This window comes from Zonotrichia albicollis, chromosome 2 (genome assembly GCF_047830755.1).
Source record: "Zonotrichia albicollis isolate bZonAlb1 chromosome 2, bZonAlb1.hap1, whole genome shotgun sequence".
Classification (NCBI taxonomy): Eukaryota; Metazoa; Chordata; class Aves; order Passeriformes; family Passerellidae; genus Zonotrichia; species Zonotrichia albicollis.
The window spans coordinates 91,363,150-91,385,269 of NC_133820.1; the positions used below are offsets into that span (position 1 = coordinate 91,363,150).

General features: G+C 36.8%; 1 protein-coding gene across 5 annotated transcripts in view; it reads right to left on the minus strand.

The window, feature by feature from the left end:
• The window catches only part of NALCN (sodium leak channel, non-selective), a 239,290-nt gene that overhangs the window by 109,688 nt on the left and 107,482 nt on the right, over nucleotides 1–22,120 (minus strand). For all 5 annotated transcript variants that reach the window (XM_074535672.1, XM_074535671.1, XM_074535670.1 and 2 more), the window contains 2 exons: nucleotides 7,736–7,867; nucleotides 1,564–1,731 (listed from right to left, as the gene is read on the minus strand). In XM_074535672.1, coding sequence (XP_074391773.1) covers nucleotides 1,564–1,731; nucleotides 7,736–7,867 — 300 coding nt within the window. The remainder of the gene's footprint in view (nucleotides 1–1,563; nucleotides 1,732–7,735; nucleotides 7,868–22,120) is intronic.

Below are 22,120 nucleotides of genomic sequence, written 5' to 3' on the forward strand. Positions count from 1 at the left end.
GACTGCAAATACAACCCAAATCTTTCAGTGTACCAGATGTTTCTGTTTGTAAAATGTATGTCTTTCATATATTTTGGAAAAAAAAAATCACATCCTGAAATTATCTGTCATAAAAGCTAGCACTGTTTAATTAAAAAAAACAAACATCACCACCATCACTTCTCCACTAAACTAATTAAATCAATTAAAAAGAAAATACTTATTATTTTATTAGCAGCATCTGCCTACATTTTAATCATACTTTCAATCCCATGAGTTAGTGATGATGTAATCCATTTAGTCCAATGTTCATAATTTATGCTGAAAACTCTTACAAAGAAATGACCAGTCATAAGCGGACTATGTCCTAATAAATATGAACCTATTATTAACTAAATTGCTGACTGGTTTAACTGAGAGCTCCCAGCTATGCTCCCTGTGCTGTGCAAGTGCATACTCCTGACACATGATCCTTCCTTGCACCTTAGATGCATCATGCTGCATAGAGTAACAATATTCTACATACTTGGACAGCAAAATCAAAGCCATAGTGACTTAAAAGGCTTCAAATTATATCAGGTGAAAACAAAATAGAATTTTTCATCCTGAAAGCTTTCTAGAGAAGGTTTGCAGAACCATTTAGAAAAAATAAAGGATGACATTTGCAGAAATCTGAAAAGGCCTTTATGTTTCAACCCACACTTGGGGAGACTGCTTCCCCCATGCTGTATTCATGTTGGCAATATGTGTCACTATAACATTTATTGACAGAACACTGTCTGATGATTTATTATTTTCCCCTATTGAGTATTATTCACCATGCCAACCCATTGCTGAATAACGGGAAGATATAAATCCTTTAATATTTATATTCTTTAAAAAACCCTTTCTTTAGCACTGTGGAACATAACTCATAATGAATCCCAGTGCTTTCTCTCAAAACTGGATCAACCCTAAGCACTTGAAGGAGGATGAATGGGGAATTGGTTGGGCTGGCTGACAAGAAGAATCAGTCAGAATGATAAGTCAGAATTAATCAGTCTTTTTTTGTCTCTCTTTCCTGCTCTTCCCCCATCTAGATAGGGAATGGCTGGAGAGTTAAAAAACCCAAGTCTAGGATTATTCTGCAGAAATTTTCTCAGAAGACTCACAGTAACTTATCTCAGCATGTGACTGCCACAGAGATGAAGATTTGGAGAAACAACAGCAAGTGAATTGAGGCCTAAGGGAGAGCAGCCAGGAAAGTAGTGGTGGACACTATGGGAATGTGATGTTGTAAACAGCTGTGTCATAGGTCAAGGCTCAGTGAAAAACAACGCAGAAACAAACCAGAACTTATGAACACTGCAGCTCAGATAAGAAATGGGAGTTACTGACAACAGAAAGGAATTCTCAGCAAAGTTAGAAAAAATGCTATTGTTCTAAATCCACCCAATGAACATAGTTAAAACCAGAGATTTTTTTATTTTAAAGTCATTCTCAAAATGATTCAATACTGTGAGGAAATTTAAATTTGTGTGAAATGTGGAGGGGTAACATTTTAATTTGGTATATAGGATAAAAAGTAAAAGTAGCTGATCATACCTGAAAATATGTAAATTGAGAGTGATAGAGGTCTGGATAAATATGGAGAGTGGTTCCAATTACAAGCAGCAACTCAAACTTGTGAAGAGATGAGCTGATGTATCCTGTGAAGCCCAAACACCAGATCTTCAGAAGAGCTTCTAAATCAAACAGAACTGTAAAAGCAACCTAGATGGATATATAAAATAAGAAAGATGCAATAAAAAAACTGAGTTAAATTAGAAGTTTCTGTGTCATGATGTCTATCAGGGCTTTGTATGGCAAAAATAAAGATCTTCATAATATTTAATAAAACCAACCCCATTCTAAACAGAATAAACAATAATAGATTTCACTTCATAGAATTTTCTACACTCAACACAGACAGGTAGATTTCATGATTTGGAAAGCATGAAGATCATCCAGATGATCTCTCACTTTATATATACAAAAAAAGAAAATATGATAACATGAATTTTTCAAAATGTGAATCAATACGTATGAGATTTCTGAAGAATTTCAAGAGATCTAAGAGAGACACCAAAGTTTGGAAATTGCTACTGCAATTTTCTGAAACATCCATAGTAATGTGACAACCAAAACAGGTAGAAAAGAGGTAATGGTTTTTAAGGATCCAAAACAAATTTTAAAAGGAGAGGAAATTCAAAGTCAGTCCAGAATTAGTTAATTTTCATAATGATGTTAAAGAACTTGGACATGGTGGGAAGTTACAGGGGAAGAAATCTACTTGTAGGAAATGACTTTGGGATTCTTCCAGAGGCCTTTCTTGAAATATTTGCACAGTAAAATGCATAATGTTCAGTTTGAACAAAAGCATAGGTGTACATTTTCAAGATTCATTTTCTCTTACTTCTCCCATAACCAAAATCTTTCTGGCTAGGCACACTTCCTCATCTGCTTTCTTATTTTACCACTGTATATACTCTGAGATGCTCTCTTCCACAATTCCCAACAGGCAAGATATGCAACGGAAATGCTTTTCTGTGACTCAGAAATGTTCCTCTCTGACCCTTTACACACATTGAGGTTTAAAAGAGACCCTAAAATAACACTAGTTCATATCTAATTGCCACTAATACTTTCAAAATGCAGTAGAAATAAAGAAAATATAACTTAAATTTTCCTTCAAGACAAGCATTATAAGTCTGTTAAGATGAGCGACTAATTGACTGTGGGGCATGAGCTCTACTGAATTTGGCAAGGGATAAACAAGTTAGCGACTAAGATTTTAATCCTGACCCTGACAATGAAAATCTCTGGGATGCTGCCTTAAAAATTTAAACTCTGCAGTCCATCAAAAATATATTTATCAACATGAAAGTGGGAGGTTGTGAGATAGCTAAATAAAATTTCATGTATTTTATGTGCACAGGACTGTCACCAGCAGGAGTGGAGATGGAAATTAAACACTGAAGTTTATGCCAGACAGTGTAGGGACACATTTATGCGTTTATCCTCAAATGGATCTTGCCAGTTTTACAGCCTGTGTTCTGGGATCTCAAAGAGGTCTAGGAGAGCAATGAGCCAGGTTTGGAGAGACTATTCCTTTACATGAAAATCTCTAAGACACAAGAAAAATGTTTTAGCAAAAAAAAACACCTTAAAAGTAAAGCTCACTTTTAATGACACAACATCTAACTGAGTCCTAAAAGAAGAAGGCCATTGAATTAGGCAAAATGGAACAGTGGTTAGAAAACAGCTGGGATTCAACTCAGAGCAGGTGGAATAACAATGTCATTTAAATACACACATGCAAACTTCAGAGCACATAGGCTTCCTATTAGAACAAGACTAACAAATATGATGTTAAGTGTATTTTAATTTATTCTAAAAATGTGTGGGCAGGATCATTTGCATTTCACATACTTGTCAAATGAATTCAAACCACTGGCACTTAAAAATGTATCAAATGGTTTGCATAACATCTGATTACATTTATACACCTGTCTTCCTGCTGACAGAGCTTGTATTTTTTTCCTTCCTTATAATTAATTACAGGAGAAGATTCAGAATATCTGACTAGAACTTTTTGTTAGGTGCGAAATGAAATACAATTTTATAGTTTTGTGGGTTTTTTTTAAAGCTGGAATAATTCCTTTCATTGCTGTAGAGAGAAGGCAAAAGCAAACTCAGAAGCCAGAGCAGAAAACACAGGTGTAACACATAAGCAGTTACCAAGCAGTCACCCTCCATCCACTATGTTGCCAATTCTGCTTTGGGGAGGCCAAAGAAGAGCTAACAGAAATGAGCCATTTCCCTGATAGTCATGTCCCTTTTGGTCACCTGGAAGCTTTATGGTGTTAATTCCACCTTCATCAACATTATCTTTTGCTAGTAGCCACTCAACACCTTTTTTTGGCAGAGGCAGAGCTCACTATCAGTCAGCATCCAACCGTGACAGACTCATTTACTGCGTCTTACTTGAAAGGTTATCAAGCTGCCAGGAAAGATAAGAATTCTTCCAAGAAGGATCAGTGGGATTAAGGGCACAGACCTCTAACAGTTCCTTCACTACCAGATCTGACACAGCATTCAATCCTTCCTTCAACCAGGTCAGGGCAAAGGCTACCCAAAGGCAGCAGTGCAAGGGGACAGGTTACAAAAGGAATCTAGGAGAAACTATAAAGGAGCACCTGATTTTGAATTATGGTATTCAGACAGCATTTGTAGAAATTGTATGCAACTCAAATTAGACAGCTAGTATGTAACATGATAATGGAAGAACCATATAAAAACCAACACACATCACTATTCTGTCTACATATTTAGCACCTAAAATCAGCATTCTCATTAAAAATTAGTGTGTTTGAAGCTCTACTCTTTCCAGGATACTGCACTGGGGTTTTGAGTCATCCTGTTAAAATTCTGATTAATCTGCAGGACTGGTGCATACAAGTTGAAATGCCTGCCAGAACCTCTTATTTGCTACTGGGTATACAAAATTATACAAACAATGGGACCTGGGTATAGATTAACTCCTTTAATCTTCTTGTTTAGCCTTTCCTTCATGAGTTTGTTTTTCCTTTCCAACAATGAAAATAGGTTTCTTTTATTGGTATGGGGCATCTCAATACATTAATTTAGATTTGTCCACTGAGTTTAAGTGGAGGAATTTCTGCAATTCTAGGCCACTACAACGTGTGATACACAGGATGAACCAAGTGAGATATTTTATTAGACATGTCTTCTCCTAACTCCAGCAGCTTCCAAGACAACTTCTGGAAAATGTATCAAAAAGCCAGATATGCTTGCTGTAGTCTATCTGGCTATTTCCTTTAGCAAAGTGAATCTTCACTGCTCTTGGCTGCTCAAGTCAGCTCCCACTGAAGGGAAAGCTTTCTGTAGCCTACTCTAATGGAAAAGGCAGAGCAACAGCAGTGCATTCTGCTCCAACTAGTCTTCACCAAGAAAACAAACACTGTAGAATAATCTGCATTGCCTGAGTATTCAGCTTCCTCAAGGTTCTTAAAAATATTTCCTTCATACACTCTTTGTGCTACAAAAAACAAGTTTCACAACAACCAAATAGGAAATGACACCAGCTTATTGATTTTTTCTCTCTCTTGGGATTTTTTATTCTTCTGCTCTTCTGATACTTTGTTCCTCCTTCCATAACATACTAGGGTTTTGTTAGTTAGATTTTTATAGTGCCTCTAGTAAAAGCATCACAGGATTTAAAAAAATGAAAAATAAAACCAGGAAATCCAATAAATGGACATAAGAAATGCTTTACAAATAAAAAAATCCCACCTTTCTCTATCTCAGAATATTTTACCTCATATACTTGGAAATGTAAAAAGCCAAACAAATGATTTTTCTGACAACCTTTTCACTAAGAAATCAATTATCTAAGCTATGCAGAAAGAGAAAAATGTATTGTTAGAGAAAACTGGGCATTGCTTATAGGACAGACACAGACAGTCTACATTATAGGCTCACCTTAAATAAACCCTGGCAAGTATTTCTACTGGAAAAAAAAAACCCTGAAAACTTTATACTCAAAATGTTGAAGAGATTGTTTCTAGCACTGATTAATAAAAGCATAATTATACTATATATTCAGAGCCAAAATAGAAATAGGACATGCAATGTTCCCTATTTTGAATATAAATAGAATTAATGTTATTTTGTTAAGAATCCAGGCTCTACTTGCTGTATCCTGGGCACAAAGCAAAAATGCCTGCTGTGAGGAGTTCATGGCCTCCAGCTTTAATGTTGACTTAATTATTTGTTTCCAGTCAAGGATATTGTACCGGATTTGCCTGTGTTAGAGTTAATTTTCCCCATTATGCTTTGCACGGTGCTATTTTGGATTTGTACCCGACACAGTGTTGGTAACACAGGGATGTTTTAGCTGTTGCTGAGCAGTGCTTGCGTGAAGTCAAGGCTTTCTCTGCCTCTCACCCCACCAGTCATCAGGCTGGGCGTGCACAAGGAGTTGGGAGGAGGGGACACAGCCAGGACAGATGATCCCAACTGAACACAAGGATATCCTATACCACAGGGCATCGTGCCCAGCATATAAGGCTGAAGGAAGCAGAAGGAAGGAGGGGCATATTTAAAGTGATGCTGTTTGTCTTCCCAAGTTACTGTTATGGCCGATGGAGTCTGGCTTTCCTGGAGATGGTTTCGCTGCCTATGGAAAGTGGTGAATGAATCCCTGGCTTTGCTTTGCTTGTGTGTATGACTTTTGCTTTACTTATTAAATTGTTTTTTATCTCAACCAATGAGTTGTCTCACTTTTACTATGACCATTCTCTGCCCCGTCCCACTGAGGCAGAGTGAACAAGAGGATGCATGGGGCTGAGCTGCTGGCTGGGATTGGTTAAACTATGATGGAGATGAAAATGAGTTTCCCTCAGTTCTACTCTAAGATCTGTGGAGTCTTTTATAACAACTCAGCATTTGCTGGTTTATTCCAGTCTTAGGTTCAAGATAATAATTTTCATGTTCATGTTGTTTTTCAAATAGTCTTAGAATCTGAGATAAAGACAATATATTTCACAATTATTCTTGTAATTGTTGTCCGTGCCAACATTGACTCAATATTCATACAAAATCCAGCAATCCCCAGCATCATGAGAGACAATGAAGAATGATGCAGCACTGCTGTCTTTATAATCTGCACTTTTTTAAAGGTTTGTACTCTGGTGCTGTTTCTAACAGGTTTTTTTGCTCTCATTTCTGTCCTAGAACTGGTGAACTCTCAGCTTCATACAATTTTAAGAGATCAAATACAAATTCTAAAACTAAGATAAAAAATATGTATCAATTCAATCTTCCTTAAAAAAGGAGATTCATAAAGCATTGTACTGTTATGGACTAAAGGGCTTAAAGCTGGGCATATGAGTCGGAATATAAAAAATATTTAGACATAGAAAACTACACAACAACCAAAACCAGAGAAACAACCAAGAATATTCTGCTATCATTCACTCCAGCCTAAGAGTGACCCCTCTGTCTCCAAAGGACTGTGTAACTATTGAAGCCAGGGAAAGTACAGTAAGCATGAAGGAGAAATGTGCCCAATCCAGGCAAGGTTCTAGGATCTCCAGTGCATGCTCTACAGTGAGATCCTTGATCAGCTAATTACTCAAGCAGGCTCCCTGTCAGAATGTCACTTGTAGCTTAACTTAACTGGTTCAGGAGCACTTAACAGACTCCTCCTTTGCAAAATTCATGACTGCATAAATGGGTGGCGTGCTCTTGAGATGCCTGAAGCCAGACTATTTGTAACACTATTTTGGTTATGCTAAGTGACTTTGTGGCAGCTAAATATATAATCTTTATATAAATAAAGATTATTTAGGAAGAAGTTCTATATTATATTTTTAAATACAATGTTTTGTGATCTTTTTAAAGTTAAATTCTTCTGACTGTTACAGTCCTGCTAGAAAAAGACAGCAACTCAGCAGCCATGCATTGCCTGCAGATGTTACCCTTAAGCTTCAGCTCACTACCACTAACATTTTGTTTGAGGAAATTACCTTTCAAAAGGTTGTAAGATAAGGCTGTCAGCCACTGTCAGACAGAGGAAGTTGAAAAACTGAGCAAAGTATTCTTGGAATGCTTGAGGGAATAAAAAATTACACACTAAAATGTTCTTGACAATCACATTTTTTACTTTAGCTTATCTTGAAAATTACCCAGATAGTCGTTTTACCATACTCACCTCAGCAAGGTAAAATTCATCATATTGTCTCTTGAAATTTTCTCCTTTATAGTAGTTGCTAGCAGCAACAATCACATCGACAGCGACCATGCTTAGTATGAACATATGAAACACAGATGACCTCATCATTTTCTACAAAAGAAAAAGTAAATGTTATCATCAAAAGGAGTCAAACCATGTGCATTTTAAAGTTATATTAGATTGTCAAAACACAGTCAGCTAAAGTAATATGTTATTCTAAAGCTTCTTTATATGATTTTCATGTTTTAAGCTTTAAAATATGTTTTAATATATTGCTTCAACTGGTTTACATGTGTAGGTTTTGAGACTTTTTAATTTCTCTTTGCCAATTGACTTCTTACTGAAGGTTTATAATTTAATATGATATCCATTACTTTAGTATGTTCTAAAGCATAAAGAGCACATCTATCTAGTCATTTGGCCTTGTTCAATACTCCTGCATTATGATTTATTCAGGTAAATCTCAATGACTTATTGTTCAGTCAATTTCTATCTTGTGCACTGCTTTTGCTCAAGAAACATGTTTTATGGGATTCAACTGATGTCAAACTATTGCCTAAATGAATAAAACACATCTACATACAGTATTCATTTTATACACATCTGAGCCTATGAGCTATGAAGTACTCCCAGATAATTCACATATCTGTGTACTTAATGCTTTGTGTCACTGCTGCTGCAGCCACAGAGGAGAGAAGAGAGAAAGAGAGGCACAGAGCAGTGTCCAGGAGTTTACATCTGTGAGATGCTAAAACATTACTGATATGCAGAAGTTCAAAGAAGTAACTTCTAAGCACTCATCACAAAGACCATGAACTTACGATTTACCCTAAAAGCTTAACCACTTCCCTCGGTGGGTCAGCCACAGTAAAAGCTAGAGTCAAACATAGAATGTACTGTTATTAAACATACTGTTCTGTTCAAAACAGAACATACTGTTATTTTACATTAAAAAATATTTAAATGAATGGTCACTAATATTGATATTGTTTTACACATTTCCACAAATAATACAGTTCAGGTTTTCAATACGAGTAAGTTACGTATCTATACGGTTCCTTGTGTTTGTGTGTAAGTTGTACTTACAGTGGAAAAGGCCATTTTTATTTGTTCCTAAGTTTATATATAGAAGTATCCAACAAAATTTCAGGAAAAAGAGAACTAAAAATTTAGAAGAACTCTGCCTCCTTTCATCTTTTCCCTAAAAAGGTACTGGTTTATATACACATAATCACATAATTACTCATGTTGGAAGGGACTTGAGATCTAGTCTGGTGCTGCCGGCTTAAGCCCAGTCAGCTAGAACAGGTATTCCAGAACTTTGTTCAGTTAGAGTTTGAGTATCTTGCAGGACGAAGGCTCTTCAACCCATCCGTGCAATCTGTTCCACTGTTTGACCGCCTTCACAATGGAAGAGTCTTTTGTTTTGTTTAGCTGTTCCTGATGGCTCCAGACTTTCTCCCAAAACTCAGGGGCTTGAGATCCCTGAAGGTCAGTCTTACCTATCAAGATGGGTGAAAAAGGCCTCAACCATTTCTATGCCACTGCCACGCCTTGCAAGGTCTCCTAATCCTTTCAACAGCAGGCTCACATTTTTCTAGTTTTCATTTTGCTTCTCTTATATGTAGAAGCCCTTCTTGTTGCCTTCCATGTCATGGCAGATTCAGTCCTGTAACTCCACTCTCAGACAGGGTATTTGTACTCCTCCTGGGCCACTTGGCCCTGATTCCATCTCTTGCATGTTTCCTTTTCAATTCCGAGTTTTGTCCAGAGCTAGTGGTTCAGTTATGTGGACCTCCTGTCTTGTTTGATTTCCTGCACTTGGAAGGAGACCATTTTTTAACTTGAAGGAGGAAGATCCTTGACAATCAACCAATTCTTCTGGAACCTCTAATATCTATGACTGTGTCCTATGGGATTCCTCCAAGCAGATAACTGAACATGAAAAAGTCTGAACACCAGGGTTGTGGTCCTATCTTTTGGCTTTGTTCCTTCTTTGAAAGTTCCTGAACTCCACATTCTCATGGTCATTGCAAAAAAGAAGACTACTTCCGAATCTCACAACCTGACCAATTTCTCCTTCCTGGCTAGTATGATAAGCCTCCAGAACCCCTGACCTCATCAGAACACATTTTAAGAAGTTACCACCCCTACAATGCAGAAAGCTGGGCTGCTTTCTGCTGTATTGTCCTTCTAGCAGAGTAGTTACATTGCCTCAGGAGAACTGAGGCTTGTGAATGTGAAACTCATAGAATCATGGAACGGCTTAGGTTGAAAGGAATCTCAAAGATCGTCTACTTCAGAAGGACACAAAATTTAAGAAACACACATTTTTACACTGTAAGACATATTAACACATTAGGAAATTCATATATAGAGTTGTAAAACACTGTCTCAGTCTTTAATGAGCTGAGATTCTTATATTTATGAATAGTCAGCATTAACATTTTATGTGAAACCTTTCCTGAAGCTCAGTCTTAACCAAGCTACTCTTTATACAGGATTGTTGTGTGCTTCTTTTTTGATGAAACTAGAACATAATTTAGGATGTATGGGAGGCTGCAAGGACTAGTACTTGTTCAGCTTTTAGCAAAGCCTTGTGCCTGTCTACTGAAGAATTCATCCCCTCTTGAATTCCACTGGAGTTTAAGATAGCTTGTTTAAAAAGGTGAATGGAGACTAAGCACATATTTACAAGCACACAAGCTGATAGAATTGCCTCTTGTCTTTTAATATCTCAATTTTTTTGTGTGAATTACAGATAGCATTGCAGACAGAAGACAGCTCAAACCTTTCTTATACAAGCTGGCTTCCTTTTGACCCTAGTGACATAAAATGGTTGTATATTCTATTCTAGGAAGGGAGGTTCAGGAGAGAAGCTTTACATTTAGAAATGTAAAGACCCATGCTTTAGGTCTTTACATTTAGAAATGTAAAGACCTAAAGCACAGGTAAGTCACCAAAATAGTGGCTAAATAAGCTCTTGCTTTTATTTTTAATTCACAAGGCAAGCTATAAGAATACAATAATTAAAGGCAGGGCTGCTGGCATCAATCATGCATTTTTTTCAGTGGTATGATTCTAAACAGGTGTTGTTCTATCCTTTACACTTCCATTTCACACAAATTCTAACCAGATAGTTAGTCTCTCTGCATATTTTACACTGTATTTTTAATGGTGTCAAAATTTCCATCATAATAATGAAGTATTCTGTCTCAATTGTGAAAGTACTTGCTAAAAGAAACTAGCAAGTGAGGTTGCAAAAGCCACTTTTATCTGCCTTCACAGGGAAGCAAAATGGTAATACAGGAAAAATAAAAATGCATAAATTGTCTTGATATACATGTACATATACGCGCACTTCGTCATCTTCATGTCCTCAAGTGACATAGCCACATGTGTTTTAAAAATTCCAGGGATGGTGACTCCACCACTTCCCTGAGTGGTCTATTCTAATGTTTCACAGCTCTTTCCATTAAGAAATTTCTTCTAATAGCTAATGTAAACCTCCCATGGTGCAACTTGAAGTAATTTCCTTTCATCCTGTCACTTGTAACAAGGAGAAGAGATTGACCCCCACCTTACTAAAACCTCATTACATATAGTTATAGAGAGGAATAAGGTCCTCCCTGAGCCACCAGGCTAAACATCCCCAGCTCCCTCAGCCACTCCTCATAAGACTTGTGCTCCAGCCCATTCACCAGGGTCCTTGCCCTTCTCTGGACTCCCTGCAGCACCTTTTATTTTTAAGTAAGACTCAATAAAGCTTGTTGTCAATGTTGCCTTCCCAATTAAACTGAAAGGAAACTATTCAGCTAATAGAAAGTATTACACTGGCATAAGATGATTAAACATTAAGATAATAAGGAAGGAGGCTCAGACAGGACTCAAGCCAGGCACAGGCAATGTAAAGGCAGGAACAGCTGGCTGAGACAACAAATTAAGAGATAGCTGTGGTGAGGAACAATAAAAGCACCTAAGTGCTGGTAGAGAGACAGAGAGCACACAGAGCCAGCAAGGTGGAGGCATCTGAACAAATACCTCCGCCACACACACAGCAAAAATGCTATGCTGAGGAGATTTAAAAAAAAAAAAAAAAATCATTATTTTTACATCCCAGGACAAGCCAGTTCATGGGGTCCAGACTGGTATCTGTGTTTCTTGTTATTTTCCTACATCATGTCAGACTCTAGCTGCTCACTTGTCACGAATGCTGTGCACGATAAGCAGCTTTCCTGCTGGCCTCTCACACAGCTTGCTGTATCTTTAGGAGATCAGTCACAGTGTTCTAACCCACACACCTACCGTGCCCAGCTTTACCCCTACTCTAACCTGCCTTAGTTTGTTCTTTCTGCATCACAGAATTTTAATTTGTGTTTGCACCCTTAAAACACTTCAGATACACCTCTGCTTCTATGTTCGACCATGAGAATCCACTGTCTCTTTATGTATTTCTGTATTTGGAATGAGGCCTAAATAAAAGCTGAATTTAGTCCACAGCTCTTGCCCAAGACTTGAAAGTCATTCTGGATCATCAGATCAGCAGTGTATCATTTGGATTACAGCCCTTTTCAGAGCACACAGGCATGGAAAATTCTCCATGCAAACTTGAAAGAGAAGACATAATGCCAATTTTTGTTCTTGTTTAATTTACTGACCTTTTTTTAGCCCTTCGATATGTGTTTCTTAAGCGGTGTAGGAATGAGATGAAAGAAATGTTCTGATGTTGCTGTCAGCCAGATACATGGTAAATTGCATCTAATATTAAAATGGATTTAAGATTAGCTGTGTTGAAGAAGTCTCAAGTGAAATGCCCTGCTGCTGCCATCAATCAACTACAACAGTGATGAATTTCTTACATTTACTATGAATTACTTATAATGCTGGCATCTGACTTCATGCAGGAGGCTAATGCTCAGTGTCCAGGACACCGAAGAACCTGTATGGCACAGCGCTTTAGAGAAGCAGTGGCCATAAAAACCAGTACATAACAAACTTTGTTAATCATCCAAATTCTTTCATTGTTTGGAAATATGCAAAAGGAGCCACGGATTTGTTTGTGCTCAGATGGGAATTTCATGAATGCAAAAAATACTTCTAAAATACTACTCATTTATTTAACACTAGGGACATGCTTGGTGCAACTGAGGAACCCTGAATGAAAAACTGTATTAAGTATCCTGGATTGACCCAAACAAATCAAGTAATGACACTGCAATTACTGACAGGTAGAGACTACCTGGCTCACTTAGCCTTACAGAGCATTACAATGCATGGCCTAAAGCAATATTTTGTCACTCCAGAACAGGATACATTGCCTTAATCCTCCTCCCACGTTCCTGCATGGCAGAGGAAGGATGAGTGACATAAATTTGCCTTTGCCAGCTCACTGCCCTGGAGAACATCCATAGCAGCTGCCACTTTGTATAGCCAGAGCCACAGATGCTGGCTTAGGAAAGCAGTGGTCCATGTGAAATGCAGTCACTAAGCAAACTGGAATTATTGAATATAAAACTACCTTTTCCTGATGCTAGATTCCTTTTGGGGGCTTGATACATACATCAGGTCACTCTCTGCATCACCATCCTTCATATAGGATTTTTGTTTCAAGTCCACAAAAGATCTTACTAAGCAAGACAGTAAATGTTGCAAACTTGCAGGGTATGACAGACCTAATAAGGACAGAACCCATAGGCCATATTACCCTGATATTACTAACTGAAAACTGACCCAGCTGATAACGTTTAATATCATCATGTGAAAGCTTGAAAGAGGTGTCTTCAAAGAGCTCAATGGTTTCAGTTTAGACCTACAGAAATTTAGACATCATCTGATAATACTAACAGTGGTGGTGATCTAAGAAAACAAAAAACCCTGACAAATAGTCTTGAAGAATAAAAAATTACTTACAAAGTCATCAAATTTATTAGTACTGAGCAAGACATGGTGACGATCTGATATGCAAAAAAGCTTTGCTTATTTTGGCTATTTAGTGTTTGAAAAGCTTCGACTGCATAATTGTCAAACTGGCAGGGTAGCTCTTGAAAGTACCAAACCAATTAATGAACAGTGTAAACATCATTTAACTAAAAGGCTTTGATAATCACTGTATGGGTAAGCAGCTTTTTTTCAGATTTTGATACTCTTGAATTGTGCATTCATCAATGGTAGAAACACAATTGTATCTGTATTTCTTTATATTTAAGATATACTTTAATACTTCATAAACCAATAGTATCTCCTCCTCTGTGTTATAATGGAATAGCTCTGGCAAGCTTCTTACTCCCTTTTAGCCTTCATTGGTTTTTGCTGTTTGCACAAGGAAGCTAGATTCTGCTAAAAGATTCCAGCCAAGCTTCCAGCCATACCTGTTTAAAGACCTTATAGTGGCTACATGATCACTGTGGTTGAGTTTACACCTATAATTTTAATAATGCTGTATGTATGCTGTACTCCTGTCTATACACACCTACTGGAAGACCATACTTTCTGGTAGTTAGAATAGACTTTGATATTTTAAAGCTGTTTAGAAGTGCACAAAAGAGTTGGGTGGTATTACTGAATAGCAACTGAAAACTTACATTTGTGCTAATCCAGCCTTTTTTACTTATGGGCCTGTTGGAGCCTACCACTGCAGTGACATGGAGGCAAATGCAAGTCCCAGCTTATTTCCATACACAGGATCACCATGATGCGTGGAGAGGCATTCTGGAACAGAACTGCCAATCTTATGGTACCCATTCACTTCACAAAGCCCAGTTAGCTGGAGTTATGTGGGCATCACAGAATAAGGAAAACTTGTTCAGAAGAGCTAACAAAGCATGACTCAAGGTCATTATAGCAGCTTGGAAAACACTAGATCAAATAATAGTAAAATGAAAGTACTGCAAGTGAATTCTCATTTTTCTGGACATTTCAGAGGTTGGCCCATGACTCCTAAATATATATTAAGGGATGATGGATTTTATAGAGCAGGGTCAGTTTAAGGTGTATGCAAAGAATTTATACCACTAAGAAAGGAATATGATTGCCAGTCATTCTTGATTAAAAGTTGAAATCAGGGCACATCAAAAGCTTCAGAAACTATTATAAGGTAGAAGACTAGAAATAGCAAAATCCCCTTGAGTTTAGGATTCTATGACACAAGATTTCTAAGAGTCACTAAGCAAAGATTCAATCCTGGCCTAAAGAAAAGGGCAAGCTTTTTTGTCCTATACATGTTTAGTATACTTATGGTGTTTATTTAGTCTCTTTTTTTTTTTTTTTTCAAAGTGCTTGAAGATACCTTGAATGTGAAAGAAGCTTTAGAAAATCACATTCTATACACTGCTAATCACATATAATTCATAGTGTGAATAGGAGAAATTTGATTTTCATCTTGTTGGTTAATGGCCATCTGAGCAAGTACAAAATTGTGAAATTGCAGAAAATTTTCCCTTTTGTTTTCAGGACATTGTAGAGCATTTTACAAGCTATGTAACTAATTTTCTAGAATTCATTTTGCTTTCAACTTACTTTATGACTGCCTGACAAAGATATGCTTGTGAGGAGAATTTAGAAATTATTCCCATACTCTGCAATCTGAACATTTTGGAAAATTATTAAGCATTAACCAGAAATGTTATGGGAACAAGCTTTTTAAAACCTTATATTGATGCAGTTATATATCAGTGTGGGACATTAAGAAACATTGTAAATCTGAGAAACCATCTACCGTATTTAAGAGGAACTTCAATGCTGGGATGAATTCAAATAATGCAACCTCATTGAGTAAACAATGTGAAGGATGAGTTTAAAAGATGCTGGAAGAGGTGGCTTTTGATACTGCAAAGGAAATAAGTAGAAGCCACAACTCAGATGTTTGGTGATGTCAAGGAGGCAGTCTTGGCTTTATAGTACAGACCAATTGTCCCTTTGCAATGGCAGCAGGGTGGTTCTTCAGCAATTTTGTCCACAGACTTGCTTTAACATTTTGATGATGTAGAGAAGAGGTTCTTAGGGTAGTGATGTAGTAGAGATGAGTGTAAAGACCCTTTAAGATCCACAGTCCAATGAAAAATCTGCTTAGAAACTCTGTGTTACTTTCAGATCACCTCAGCTCAGAGAATCTTTGTGATCGGCTGCAGGAGATAATTTAGGTGGTATGGTGACAGTCAAGGAAGGAAAATGGTCTCCAAATCACAAACATCCTAACTCTTGCAGTTTTAGAATATGCATTTGTAAACTTTTCTATAAATGTTTTCTGGCTGCAGCAGAGGTGACACTGGCCTGACAGAAAGAGCACTATAGACAGTAAACTTCCTGCCTAATAAAATATTCTACAAGTTTTACTTTACTATGCTTCTCTTTCCACCTTCTACTGCATCTGATTAGGATACAAAACTCAAGGTAGCTACTGTATCTGTGTTTTCACAGGGTCTCCTACCATGGAGGCTCAAAACAAGCTGGAAATGGAATGATTACTGAATAATGGTAACATTCAAGACATGCAAATATGTTCTCCAATCAGTAAGCTTAAGATTCTATGCTACCACAATAAGGTTGTAAGGCAACACGTAATTTTCCGACGGCATGGCATCGCTAAAATTATAAAGAAATCAGAAGTAGTTAAGATCTTCCAATAATCTAAATGTCTCAGTGATATTTGAAAATACAGGTGAGTCATTAATTTGCCACATTTACACAGACTCTCCTGCCTTTTAGCATAGCTGATTTTGATTGGAAAATTAAAAGCTACTTTAAAAAAAGCCAAACTGAATTCTGATCAAAGGAACAAAGTAAAGCCAATAACACAGCAGGAATGAGAAAATACACACTTAGGAAGTAAACAAATGGAAATAATGATAGAAAGCCTAATGAAGAGAAATTAAAAACTCTTATCTTAGAATTTTTTAAGTAACCAAGCCTTTAAGGCTAAAGTTTCTGTCAGAATTTAGATACTTTTTTCCACTTACATCCCAGATTTGAAAGCCAAATTTCTATTTCTGCTATAGGACTAAAGAATGTGTTGCATATGCTTCTTTCAGACTAGCTGCATCCTGTTAATTCACATCCTGCAACAACAGAATAAAGCAGTAGCATAGATACATTTCTGCACGCCTCTTAGAAGAGCAGCCACTTTTCTCCTCCCACAAACTTCTAACAGAACAGTCAAAAAGAAAATGGTGACTCTTCTGCCCTAAAAATACATGAAATAATGGCTTCTTTGAAACGAAACAACCCTCCTCCCCACCAATTTATAAATCAGCTAACACAGTGTCATTTTCTTTTGCAAGAAGAGTGAGAGGAAGCAAGCAGCCTTTCAGCAACTGCAATCTGACTTAGAGAAATTGAGAGCAGCTGCTGCAACATAAAAGAAATCTAAAAATACTATTTATATTGTTCACGATAACAACAATGCATAAAAATTGTTACCTACCTGTCACATTTTTAGAACTCTTAATAAGTATATCATCACTTCAGCAGTAATTTTCTCTAAAGCTACATAGTATGAAATGCAAAACATAACCCAAATAATATGAAGTTTTTTTCTTTTTCCTAAATATAGCAATACAGATCAATTCAGAACATATAAGTCAAAATAATTAATGACAAAAATGTGCAATTAAATAGGCCAAAATAATTTTTGTTTTATATCTAGTGACTTCATCAAAGCTGTAGGGTGGACATTCACTCTATACTTTCCTAAAGTGTGATTAATCACACCCCTGTCCTATGGGGATTAATATATTCTCTAGTCCCAGAGTATTTGCAAAGAGAAAGTGCAAAAGTTCTTTTCCTCTGATAATAAAAAAAACTGAACTAGCTTAAAATCACAATTCTAAATGCATTTAACTTTAGCGCATTTTATATGTATTAAAAGGCATTTAACCTTGATGCATTTTATGTGTTGACCTTAATGCATTTAACCTGTGTGGGTGACCACACACAGAAACAGGTTGCTCAGAGAGGTTGTGAAGTCTCCCTCACTGGAGATATTCAAGAACCTTCTCGACACAATCCTGTGTAACTCTAGTGCTCTAGTGTGATCCTGCTTAACCAGGGAGGTTGGACCAGAAGTCCCATTATGGTGCTTTCCAACCTCAGCCAGCCTGTGAACCTCAGGTACAGGAAGAGGTATAGACACATTCCCAACTGCTCACATTATGGATAACCACCACGTAAACACATAAAAAAAAAATTATATAAAAAACATATGTATACATATATATACATTTATATAAATAGACACTTATAGGGCAGGCCAAATGTATAGCCAATGGCTGATGCTGTCCTCAGTCAATCACCTTATAAAGAATGTACCTGACATTTTTATTCTGTATTTTCTAATTTCTTCTCTGAAAACTCCAGCTGATTCACTATCTGCATTATACCATTATCTGTGTTTACATACTGTTGCTGACTCCTCTAGATATAGTATTCTACTTTACGTATATCAACAATGTTGACATTTCCGATGTTTTCACATTTATATTTTGAAAATATGTTGACCACAAAAGAAAAATAAAAAAGTAATCATGTTGGGCTTTGCAGCAAAATAGCTCCATCTCTAATATTAAATCTATTCGCTACTATTTAGAAGCCGTGCCATTTATGAGCTGTGATACATAAGATATTGCTCACTCTTTCAGATGCACACTAAACATAATTTTGACATGAATTGATTATTACAGGGGCTTTAACTTTCCCCCAGGTTTCAGGGAAGATGAGTGGAAATGGAAAGAATCTGGACCCTACCTGTGCTGTAATTTTTTTTCAATGCCTTCAAAATTTCTGTAATTTTTACATTTTAGAACTCTAGGAACTTCACTTCCAACAAATTTCAATTAACACTTGTTCCTTGAATTATATGCCTTTGAAGATTTCACCTGGAAGGCCTCCCTGAAATTTCTTCAATAGACTACTTTCTCTTTCACTTACATTTCAATTCAAGAATCATGTCTCTGAAATGTCATTTATTAACCAGGTGTGAATCAGCCATTTTCACTGCATCTGTTTCCTTTGGCCTTTCATTTCCCAATTAATTAGAATAATTTTTATTTTTATGTTATTGCAGTACTGTAGATTTACTAGCTGTTTTATAAATGTGAAGGAAAAAGGTGCTGTTATTATAATGATTAACTCATGAACTGAAAGAGCAGAAGATCATAATGTAAGCATTGCACCTCATTCTGCAATTAGTACTTAGGATCATTGTGAAATCCTTCAGAATTCTTTATATTATTTTTAGGAAATTACCCATGTACCAAGACAGGTGCAGCCATGATGGAGAGTGGTGAAACACACTGCCTGCCCTTCCCTCTTTTGTCCCTTCACAGTTTAAACCACGTGGTCAGGAATTCAGTGCAGGATCTGTTTCAGAGTGGCCTCGTGGCTGTGTCAGCTCCAGTGAATGAGCTGCTCCTATCAGAGCTGGTAGCTCCTGACTCTGCAGATGCTCTGCAGGGGACAAGGCTCAGTGCTGGCCACATGTCCTGCAACCCAGCTCTCCTCACAACAGGGTTCATCTCATGGATGACTTACATGGGTGCTCTGCTCATAGTGTAAAGTGACAGGAGGCAGGAGAGAGCTTACAGAACTCAGAATGTGTTGGAGGACTGAAAATGTAAAACCTGCTATTAGGAAGACTTTAAAGCATATCTTTTCTTTTGGCCTCATGAAAAAACAACATAGAGAGCATTTCAGAAGTAGAGATTGAATTTCTATTTGCCTGCAACGTCTCGTACAATGATGAAGCACTATTTTAAATTCCCAACTACTGAGAAAGCACTAACTGCAACAATTTAACAGAAAAGAAGAACAAGAAAGAAAAAAAAAGAGAGATGGGAAACAATTTTCTTTATTTTGAAGAAGTGACAGTGAAACAAAATTAAATCCAAATTCTTAAAGGAATCTTTTGCTTTTCTGACATGGAAACAGCAAAAATATGTCCATGTAAATTGCTTTTCTAACTTCAAAAAATACATATGGAAGTATCTAGTTCTGTTGTTGGAAAACCTGCTGTCATTGTTTCCATACAGCATAAGAACCTGGAAACTGAGATTCTAAAAATGCAATTATTATTCAAGGAAGGAAACAAATTTTTCAGTGGGTTTTCTTCCTGCTATCATTGAAAGCACACTAAGATAAAACCTTCCTTCATGGAAAAGTTTTATATAGAGCTAGACCTCCTTATATTCTCCTGGTACTTATTCCAGCTTTTTATCTTATTACAATGATTATTATAACATGTGTGCTTTGAAATTCTTTGGATGGCTGAGCTAAATTTCAGTGCTTTTTCACAGCTTTGGTATTGTTGAGCTGTTTAAAACTTAGAGAAGTACTTGATCAGCATTAAAAAAAATTTAGAATACTTCAGTTTTTCATAACTTCCCTTCTGAACTAAAAACTGCCAAATGTGTGCTTTAGGCAATTAAGACAACTCTACGCAGAATGAATGAAAATATTTTCCTGGGTCAGACTGGCCATTTATATCTACTATTGGTTTCTGCAATTAAGGAATTAAGACAACTCCAATTAACCAGGAATTAATGAAAATCTTTTCCTGGGTCATACTGGTCATTTGTATTGATTATTGGTTTCTGATTGCAATGCCTTCCTTCACAGAGTACATTAATCTTAGTTACTGGATGTACTGCATTTGTCTTGGGAACATGGTGTACAGTGTAGTTCAGACTGGCAACTTCTACCTCCTTTGGAAGCCTACATAAATAAGTATCAAACATTCTAATAGAATTTCCACCTTTTGATTAGAACAGTTTTTCCTTGCATTTTCCTTGCATAATTTAATTAGCACACTCTCAAACTCGTGATTTACATATAAAAAGCAGATATTACTTTGAAATAAATCAAATGCTCCATTAAAGAAGTGATCATATGAATAATTAGAAGCAAAAAAAAAATTTTGCACTTAGGCTCAAAACCTACTTTCTAGTAAAGTGGCTTCCAATCAAACAAAATTTAACAAACAGAGAAGAACCACAGAAGTATTTCTCCCTAACTGAAATAGCACTGGAAACTGTGCACAATTTAGGCTCTATTGCCTTGGGCAAGGGGATAGCAGAGCTAATCAGAGATTTTGACTGCCATTAATTCAGAGGGCAAGGGGCAGTGATTTGCTTTATACTTCCATTTTTCTTGCAAAGCATCTGGTCTCCAGCTTCATCGGCCAGACTACCTTTACTGCAGCCAAGCTGGGATATCCCTATTTCCTTCAGTAAGGAAGTGGTTAGACCTGTCTAACCAAAAGGATCTGGAAAGACTACTCAGTTTAATGTGGCTTGGATGCAACACAGTAGCATCCCAGAATGAAAACACGTTTATTGCTTTTAATTGCTTCCATCTCACAGGTAGTAGCGGAAGAAATTATTTACCCACTTGCCAAAAAGTCATGATGGTAAGGCTGGATTTGGAATGGACCACATAGGAACTGTGTCTGGTAAATCTCCTGGAGATGGTAGAGTTATAGGACAAAGGAGACTGCAACCTTCTGGTTATATTCTAGAAACATCCACAACTTCCAATGGTTTTGGTTTTTTTTTTTTTTTTTTCTTCAAATAAGATTAGGAAGAGTTCAAAATTTAGATGGAATATAAAAAGAAATAAGCATAATGTGTAGTGTTCATAACTATGGTCATACTTAGAGCATAAAACCAAGCAGGTCCTACAAAAGATAAACCAACAGTTGCACCAAATGCAGGTCTTCTTTCAAAGGCTGGGAGATTGTGTGTAGAGGGGTACAAGGAAATTTTTGGACTCCTTTCACCATTTCAGGCTCACAGAGCTGTGTTAACTTCTGCTCATCTATATCCAGCAAACTAAAGAGCAGTTCAGTTGCATGTAGAGCTGATTTGTAACACTGAAAGCTTTAACATTACCTAAAAAAGAGCTGCTTCACTGAATGCTACTAGAGATGATTGGGATTACACAAAATAAATAGGATTGATCAAGCAGTAAAAACAGTAGAGACACATAAGGTAATGTGTGATTTTGGATGAAAATTATAAATTCTGGGGCATGCCCTCAATATTGAGAAGAGACATGGATAGAAAAAAGTTGATTAATAAGGGAGAGTAAAGAAAATACATAATTTTCCTTTCTTACAAATTCCTGAACTCTTAAAAAAGCCAAAACCTCTTCTCCCTATAACCCATCCTTTCCAAAATTATTCCCACATGTCCTCTAATGAATTCTGCCTTCAGAAATACTTTCTTGATGTGAAAGTGTATGGGCAGGGATTTAAGACCTGCTCACACCAGGGAAGGACAGAAAAGCAGAATAACAGCAAAGGAGGAAAAATGAAAAACAGGTTTAATACCGTGGTGAACTTACTAAGAGTGTTTGACAGAAATGTGGGGGGATCTT